The sequence below is a fragment of the Sceloporus undulatus genome, chromosome 3 (assembly GCF_019175285.1).
Source record: "Sceloporus undulatus isolate JIND9_A2432 ecotype Alabama chromosome 3, SceUnd_v1.1, whole genome shotgun sequence".
NCBI classification, from domain to species: Eukaryota; Metazoa; Chordata; class Lepidosauria; order Squamata; family Phrynosomatidae; genus Sceloporus; species Sceloporus undulatus.
The window spans coordinates 65399033-65408794 of NC_056524.1; the positions used below are offsets into that span (position 1 = coordinate 65399033).

The following is a 9762-nucleotide window of genomic DNA, read 5'->3' on the forward strand; positions in this document are numbered from 1 at the left end:
ATCAAGTACAGGCATAAAGATAGGAATCTACTATGGATCCACAGTCCAGCAGGGGTCTGCTAAGAAGAGCCCATGCACCAATGACAGCTGCTTCCTGCGAGTGGTAACAATGAGAAGAAATAACAGTAACAGGTGACAGCAACTGCAGTAAGGAAGTAGATCAACCAAGGGTGAATTGCACAAGGGCTCTTAAATTTGAAGCTGGCTCTGGCTGAATTGAGCATGGTACAACATTAAACTGCTTGTTTAAACTGGAAATTCCTGAACAAATCTTTACAGAAATAGCAGCTTTATATACTGCTTCATACCGCACTAAGCAGTTCCTAAACAGTTTACAACTGTAAGCTACTTAGAATCATAGAATCGTAGAGTTGGAAGAGACCACAAGGGCCATCCAGTCCACACTCATTCTGCCATGCAGGAGCTTTCAATCAAAGCATCCCTGACAGATGGCCATCCAGCCTCTGTTTAAAGACCTCCAAGAAAGGAGACTCCACTCCACGGGAGTTTGTTCCACTGTCAAACAGCCCTTACTGTCAGGACGTTCCTCCTAATGCTGAGGTGGAATGTCTTTTCTTGCAGCTTGCATCCCTTGCTCCAGGTCCTGTTCTCTGGAGCTGCAGAAAACAAGCTGGCTCCCTCCTCAATATGACATCCCTTCAAAGATTGAAACAGGGCTCTTATCCCCTTAACCTTCTTTTCTCCAGGTTGAACATCCCCAGCTCCCTAAGCTGTTCCTCATAGGACAAGGTTTCCAGACCCTTCACCATTTTAGTCGCCTTCTTTTGTACACGCTCGTTTCTCAATGTCCTTTTTGGATTGTGGTTCCCAGAATTGGACACAATATTCCAGGTGAGGCCTGACCAGAGCAGAATAGAATGGCACTATTACTTCTCTTGATCTAGACACTATACTTTTATTGATGCAGCCTAAAATTGCATTGGCCTCTTTAGCTGCTGCATCAGTGTTGACTCATGTTCAACTTGTGGTCTACTTGGGACTCCTAGATCCCTTTTACACATAGTCTCGTTCAGCCAGGTGTCCCCCACCCTATATCTGTGCATTTCATTTTTCTGCCCTAAGTGCAGTACGTTACCCTAAGTGCCCCCAACAAGCTGGGTACTCATTTTTAGCGACCTCGGAAGGGTGCTTGTCTGAGCTGACTCTGAGCCCCTGGCTGGCACTGAACTCACAAACCTGTGGTTTCTGAGTGAGTGGCCGCAGTACCAGCATTTAACCACTGTGCCACCAGGTCTCTTTACTCACCGATTTTTTCCTCTCCTTTTAAATATTTATATTTCAGCTTTATTTATTTTGTAAAATTAGGAGCACATCTTGGAAAAGTAACTATTTTGGACTAAAAACACCTGAATCTCCAAGCCATCATGGCTATCAGCTACAGGATTTAGGGAATTTTAGTCCAAAAAAGTAAAGCTTCCAAGCTGCCCTTAACAGACTAGCATTCAAATGTGTATTTCCACTGGTGGAACATCTGTCAGCAGAATAAGAGGGCAACTGCCCCCAGTCCCGCTGTGCTCCTACCCAGATTGGCTCTAGAAGATTGGAGATGTTATTTTTTTTTTGGGGGGGGGGGACAGCTGTTGAAAATAACTTCTTTTCCCATTCTGACAAACACCCAGCTGGTGCAGACACCAGCTGGAAACCTTTCATATGAATACTGTCAATCTGAGTTGACATTGGTTGAGCTTCAGAAAACGTAAGAGTAAGAAATTAAGATGTTTTAGTGTCCAAAAGACAGACTGGGCATTTGATGCTTTCTTTACATTACATGAATATTATAAAGCACAATAATCAAATAGCGAATATTCCACTTACAGATTGAGTTTCGCATATTCAAGATGCTTGAGACCAGAACTGTTTTGGATTTTGGAATATTTGCATATACATAATGGGTTATCTTAGAAGATGATACTCAAGTGAAACTCATATATGTTTTTTATAAGGCTTTATACACATAGCCTGAAAGTAATTTTACACACAATATTTTAAATAAATTTGTGCATGACACAAAGTTTGTGTACCCTGAGCCACCAGAAAACAAAGGTGTCACTATCTTAGCCACTCATGTGGACAAGGGGAGACTCCACCTGTACTACTTTTCTCAAATTGAAGATAAACACTATATCTACAGAGTGACAAGGTTTTTCAGACTTCAGTCTTAGTAGTAAAAAGTAAAAGGTTATTTAAATTAAGTAATAGAAATAATTTTCTGGAATGTGCAATATATGACTCCATAAGATATAAAAAGACATGGACATTTAGAAGAAGGGGTTTTTAGTACTGTACTGTACTTTAAATTACCCATATGATGGGAAATATTTCCAGTGGGGGTTTGTGGTTTTTAAACATACATTAATTTACCAATGTTCCTTTCAAAAATGAAAATTGTTGTTGCTGTTGTTGTTAGTGTTTACTTATATAGCACTGTAAGTTTTGTACAGTGATTTCCAGAGTTATCAAAACAACTTAAAACCTACCAAAGTCATACAGTCTAAAATCACAAAATATAAAAATAGTAAATAAATAATTTATCCCATTAAAATAATGAGACAACAAAACAATAAACAAACAATAAATAAAAACCCTCATCTGAAATACTAAAAAATATAAAGCTGCAGCCTGAAATGCTTCCGTGAACAGAAAGTCTTTAATTCAGACTTAAAAGTGACCAGGGAAGAACCATCTGCAAGTGTTAGGGGGTGTTAGTTTACATGGTGAAAGTTTAAATGCAAGCAACTGTGGTTACTGTTTCAATCTCATAAAGAAGCAAAATACTGTTACCTGAATGCAGTTATTGATTTTAAGTTTGTATCATCAATGCATAGACAGAAGACCAAGTATTGTCTTGGAAATTTCTTTACTCAGACCAGAGTCATAGCATACACATATTTCTGATCAATTTTATTATCAAATTCCACCAACTTAAAATCTTACTTTGAAAGATTCCATTATCTGAAACACAAATTTGAGGGCTATAACTATTTGCAGATCATCTGCTAATGACCTTTACGGTAAAGAATTTCCTGTTAATGGCAGGTTATTCAACTCAGTAGATGGCCACCATGGGGTATAAAAGTCTTTGTAAACAAGATGCAGGTGAAATGTTTTCCTGGCTTTCTTTTCACTTTCTCAAAGACATCCAATATGATTATAGATGCTGTATATAAGAATGCACTTTGTATTAAAAACAATCCATTGTTTACAGTTTAATAAAACTTTACATATGTACAAAATTACACTTCAGGAATGATTTTTATATCCCAGAATTAAATGACAAAATGTTATTTCCCCTCACTTAAAACTTTTAACTCTTTCACATTATGATCATTTGCCACATTTACAGCATGGTCCAGTGCTCGGATACTTGATAGAAGTTTTATTATCTGTTTTATATGCTCCCTAAAAAGAAAAGAACAATCAACAGTCAGCATTTTTCCTTTTATCTGATACATGAGAAAGTACTAAATAAATCAGGAGATTATGTTCAGACAAATGCATGCACTTTTACCCTTAAGTAGGTGGGACAAAATACTGTTCAAATTCAAAGCTTAGCTAAGACTACCCCTGCTCCTAAAAGATTGCCAGGTAAGGTTTGTTGGAATTCATCATCTTCTAAAAAGACTGCACACACAGAAATAAAATAGTCAGGGGTGGAAGAGATGGACAAATAAACTAGTTTCCAACCATTTTGAAGGTGGGGCATTTAGATGACACATGCTTCCAAAGTATGTGGAAACTGGACTGAAACTGCATTCTGGGGCTAAAAACCGGAGTGAACATAACACAGGAGAGTCTGCCTTAGCCCCAAAGAGGTGTATCTTCACACCTCCATATAAAAGCCCCAATGTGAGTGCGGGGCTGCAGCAAAGCAAAAAATGAAAGTGTAGCAACCCCAATGGATGTAATCACAATATACCCAAACCAGACAGTCCAACAGGGAGGCATTGGGTGAAGGGGGCATGTAGCGGGGACTTCCATGACTGTACTTTCCCAATGTATTGCCCGCACAGTGATGCACTGATGCCCTGTACCTATGGGGCACTGCATGTGCAACTGTATGGCCAATCAAAAGGGCGGCCATAAAATGGGATGGCATCTGGGTGGGCATGGGAGGTACTTGGGGGTTGCTGGCAATATGTTTGTGCAATGGTGTGCATACATGACAGGAAGGCAACAAAAAAAATACCCAGAGGTGTGGTTTAACACCATGCCATGCGGTCAGGCCATATGCACTTGGGCTGCCTTGGAAGTAGGCCATGTGGAAGCAAGATTTCAACCCACTTTGGGGAAAAGCAGGTTGGAGCCGCTTTTTCCTGCCCATCTGCTACAGATCTCAGATGTTCTAATACCTAACATGTGGTTACCCTTACCACGTTTAGGATTACATCAGCATTTATAACTAGCATAAAGGACTACTGAAAAATGTTTTATTTTTAGACTTCTCTACAAGCTTGTGATTTCTTTGCACACATAATTTCTTCTCAAATATATGAACATTCTTACAATGCCACTTGAGAAGTGTGGCATTGTAGAAGGTAATTCCAGAGTAGTATTATACTGTTGTCCCATTAAGTAGTAACTGTCACCCAAGTATGGAAGTGCACTGTAGCAACAGCTTTCTCCCAGTCTTCCCCAATCAGAAGCACAGCCAGATAATTGCAAATGCCAAGCAGAGTTCAAATATGCAAGGTTAGACTCATAAAATTGTTTTATAGGTAATATGTATATACTACATGATGTTGAGGCTTCCTCAACTGTCTTAAAATTGTGAAATTTGTATTCTGAATTAAATACATCAAAACTGTATTCCTATTATAGCCAAGTATTTAACCACACAAAGAACATACCAATCACAGTCACAATTACAATATGAGGTCTAATAATGTACTACAAAAGGATTATGGCTCTATCTTTAAGCATACTTTTATAGTGGCAGCCTAATAATAATAATAATAATAATAATAATAATAATAATAATAATAATAATCTGCTTTTTCACAGAGGAATAAAAGCAGAGTACTACAGATTACAATAAGACTTGGAGAAACACCCACTGGTGCTCTGGTATGGTTAGTTGGCAGTGACCAGTAGGAGTGCTCGTTTCCAGCTTTAGCTGGTGCACCAGCTATGCCCTTTCCTAGAAAAGACAGTATGAACACAAGAGTCCACGGCTCACTCAATTTATGTCTTGTTTAGATTAGTATTAACATTCTTTACATGGTGCTGCCTTTGGAAAGCATTTGGAAACTACAGCAAGTGCAAATGGCTACAACCAGTTTGATTTACTATGCATGTTACAGACATTTAATACTGGTTTTGAAAGAAGTTCACTGGCCTCCTATCTGTAACCCAGACCAATTTAAGGTGTTACTTGATACCCATCTCCAGAATCTAACCAATGATTAAAGATCAGTTACCTTGCATTTCTTTTTTCTACATCAGAGCTTCCAATGCTATTTCGGTATATTGTATCAGCAAGATGAACAAGATATCTACAGAGGTTTTCTAAATGTGATATTGTCTTATTTCCTTTTAGATTAGTGAACCACTGTTTAGGAAAGCAGCTGATCACCTGGGTAATGGAGAAGAAAAGATAGAAGTTATATTCACATTCCTGGCAATAACGTAAATTGATTTAGTAGGGCCTACTTCTGAGTAGACAAATACAGGACTGCACTGTAAAAGTGCAAACACAGTACACAAGACAATACAAGAACAGGTTGGTTACTTGTAACTAGTTCTTCAAGTGGTCATCTGTGAACTTACACAGATGGATTATCGTGCATATGCACCATGACTCATTTGGAGTGTTCTATAGCATTCTGAAGAGTTTTGGCAGTAGCCTCACCCACCTCTGTCAGCTCTATATAAGGGACTCCCACCGAAACCCATGAGTTCCATAGGATAACGATGCAGTCATCCATGTGAACCAGCAAGACATGAGAAAAAGAAGATGGGCGGGCAGGGCTGTGTGAGTTCACAAACGACCACTCAAAGAACTACAGTTACAGATATGCAACATGTCCTCTTTTTCTGTGGTCTCTGTGACTCACACAACTGGAAGACTAGCAAGCTACAAGAAGTAGGTGGGAGTGTCAGTGCAAACAATCAAACATTACTGTAAAACATGTATGTAGTCAACAAGCATAACATGATGACTGCCCCTGTTCCAATATGTCATGCAACATGAATGACAGAATTAACAGTTTCAAAGGAAGAAAAAATCCCCAAAATGGTAAAACACATCATCACAATATGACCCGATTAAAAAGTATTCAGCAATATGATACAGAGATAAACATTCAATCAGTACATTCAAGTAAGGAATTAACAAAGTACTGCTTTCGCAAACATGGTGTTGGCTCGAAACTCTGAGTCCACTCTGCACTGTGAAATAAACATCATAGGCTGTGACCTAGGTAGCCAGGCAGCAAGCATCCTCAATAGAAACGCCAGCCAGGAAATCCTAGTAGACAGCAACCACTCTGGTAGAGTGGGCTCGAAACTGAGTCAGAGGGTCCTTTCAGGCCAGTTTGGTTGACAAGCCAATAGTCAATGCCAACCGCTTCAAGAAGCCTTGTGAGGAGACAGGTAATCCCTTCCTCAATGCCAAACAGAACAAACAATCTGAAAGAGGTACAGAAGACTGCAGTCATGTGCACATAAAAGGCTAATGCCCTCCATACATAGAAGCAGTGCCAACACCTCTCACAGTCCAAAGTTAGGTTCTGAAACAGGGAAGGCAGTACAGTACAATGTTCTGATTGAGGTGGAGTGATGTCTGACCTCAATCCCGAGATGGAACCTCCACTCATGGCTTGAATGCGTATTTTGACTGAAAGCATCTGCAAGGATGTTTTCTTCTTTGGGAAGATAGACAGCAAAAATGGAGATGTCTCTCTGAAATTACCAGTCCCACTGTTGAACTGTAAGGTGAGGGAGGTGTGAGAATGGGTATTACCTTGCTTGTTTAGCTAATACATGACCATGGTTTGTCAGTCAGCTTGCCTGTTCCATATTTTGATTCCTACGTCCATATTTTAATTTGGCCTTGTCACAGACATTTCCTGTACTGCACTGTAGGAAGAAATGCATACATGTTTTGATGTCTACCAAATATCTACCATTTGGCCTCAGTACATCTCAAATACAGTGTGCCCGCATCATACGTGGGCGCACTTTACGCAGCTTTCAGAATACACTGAAAGCCACGCGGGGAGAAGGAGCGGCGCGTCTCATAGGGAGTAATGGGGTGTGCGTTCATAGCGTGCGCACGCTGCCGCACCACTGCATACACAAACCCCATTAATTTAAATGGGGCTCGAGTATAGGCGGTATTTGCTTTACGTGGGGGAGTCCGGAACGGATCCCCCACGTAAAGTAAGGGCACACTGTATTTACAAAGTTAATGTCTGTTGTGGTGGCTTTTCTTTGGCAGCAAGGTGTCATCCTGTATCCTACACAGACGACTGGCTCTTTTGAGCAGACTGGGACTTTGTCTCAATAAAGAAAAGTCCAGTCTTCAGGTGACATGTTGAATTCAATTCACTGGGGTGATTCTGTACTCCACTTTCCTACCTCTTGACTGTCACACTAGTCTATGTAAGTCGATACAGAGTTTCCTTCGGTACCAATGTCTCAGGGCTCGACAAGTTCAAGTCACTCTGGGCTACTTGATATAAACCAGTGGTCCTTAAACATGGCTGAGGCTTCTGGGAGCTGAAATCCAACAGCTCTGAAAGGGCACAGTTTGGGGACCATTGGTATAGACTATGTTAGTGAACCCAAATTTCTGCTTTCAAATGTTTCCTTTCCAGGCTTGGTTCATTGTTCTATTTGATCTGCCTCAGGACTCTGAGACAGTGGCTCAAAGTACTGTGGTCTGTACAGAAGTCCTTATATTGGTGGCTGAATCTGTCCAAGGTCCAAGCCAGCATGCCCTTCTCTATCTCAAGATATTATGCCTTTGTCATGATAGATGTGTCAATGTTGGGATGGGGTGCCCATCTAGACAATCTCATTGCAAGAGGTCTTTGGTTGTCAGAAGAACAGGGCCTTCACATCAATGCTCTGGAATTGCGTCTGTTAAAAAAAAATTGTTTCCTTCAAAACTCTACTGAGAGGCATGGTGTAGAATGTAGCTGGCATGAAGCTCTCAACCAGGCAGCATTGACAACAATGGGATTAGTTTTTGGATGCTGTCCTAGAGGAGGAATGGCTGGCCTACAGAGTCTCTAACTTGTTGGAAGTGAACGGAATGGACAACATTTGTTGACCAAGACTTCTGAATTACTTGAGTAAGGTACGGAATCATCGGTAAAGCCAGAGGAGTGGTTGCTTGTGACTGAGTCTGCTGGAAAACTGGATCCTCAGTAGGAGTTGTTGCTGGATCTTAATGTTGAGAGACTTGGCCATGTAGAGTATCTGATTGACAAACACTTTGATATCATCAGTTGGGGAGGAAAGGTTTATGATGTTCAACTTAATTAGAGGAGACTTTCTAGTCGGCATAACCACAGAGATCCATATATTGTGGATCCAGGCCAATCAGATCCAAACCTGCATGTATCAGACATCAAAGAAAAATGGATGGTCTGGCTAGCAATGACAACAGCGGTGGTAGGAGTGGATTTTCCCTTTGCACCAGATGTGGTATCTTCAACTTGAGCTGGCCAAGACACAGCCAGAAGGATACTGGCCAACAGATGATTGACTTTGCTGGACAGAGGCCTGAAAGCCAAGTGTGTGTGGACAGAATGATGGTTCTTGAGTCTGGAAAGCTCAAAAGCAGAAGAACAGATCTCAAAATACTAGGATTTGCAAGAAGGGGACCTGTATCTGTAACAGCTATGGCATCAAAGACCATGAACAATTCATGGACGGGTGCTACTATGTTGTCTACCTCAATAATAGTAATAGGAAGAAGCCAAACCAGAGTCTGATCCAGAGTAGGACCATGACCTGGAATGGTACCGAAGTCTGTGTCAACATGGGAATGGAATCACCAAGCAGAGGTTTCTTCTCCAAGCTGAAGAAAGAGATGCTGTAACTCTAACAGAAGACTCCTCTAGCTCTCCCTCTGAAACATGGTTGTCCAACCATCTGCATTTGGATGGTCTCCATCACCATTGTACACTGTTTTGAAGAAGCCAGCAAAGGAGACACCACAGCCTCACAAAAAAACTCCCTGAAAAGGAACAGATAGTTCAGTTATAGCCACAGCTTCTAACTGAATTAGAAGGGCGAGGAAAATAATATTATTTAGATTTCTTCTTCTTATGTTTGTGTTCCAGTCTGTACTTCAGTCTCCAGAGATCTACCTGGGCTTAACTGACGATGGGATGACTTATCCCTGGTACTATCTCAGGCATTTTTAGTGGGCATACAGATGGAATCCATATTTGGGGCCTTCCATTTAGAAGAAGTCAGAGGTACTGAGAAAGCTCCGAGAGCTAGTGTGGCCCAAACCCCATGACGATAATTCTGTCAGCGTAACTGCTGGGATCCAACAACCACTGTCAGCAACTCAAACGAGTCCTGGGGTTAAATCAGACCCTTGGAGCAGAGCTGGCAAATTTCCAGAAGCCGAAGCGTGTCTCCAAAGTCCAATTGGGATGACAGCAACTGGATGTCTTCCAGGAACTGCAGCAATGCAGGAACCTCCGGGGACACACAGCAAACCGATGCTATAGCTTCTTCTGATAAACCACCAGAGAAACTAAGTCTCCCAAAGTGCTCTTT

The 9762-nt window shown here is 41.1% G+C and overlaps 1 protein-coding gene across 1 annotated transcript in view; it reads right to left on the minus strand.

The window, feature by feature from the left end:
• Positions 1 to 2861: 2861 nt before the first annotated feature.
• PAXBP1 (PAX3 and PAX7 binding protein 1) overlaps positions 2862 to 9762 on the minus strand; it is a 39501-nt gene continuing 32600 nt past the window's right edge. The window contains exons 16-17 of the mRNA XM_042458382.1: positions 5439 to 5593; positions 2862 to 3420 (exon numbers count right to left, since the gene is read on the minus strand). Coding sequence (XP_042314316.1) covers positions 3303 to 3420; positions 5439 to 5593 — 273 coding nt within the window. The 3' untranslated portion in view covers positions 2862 to 3302. The remainder of the gene's footprint in view (positions 3421 to 5438; positions 5594 to 9762) is intronic.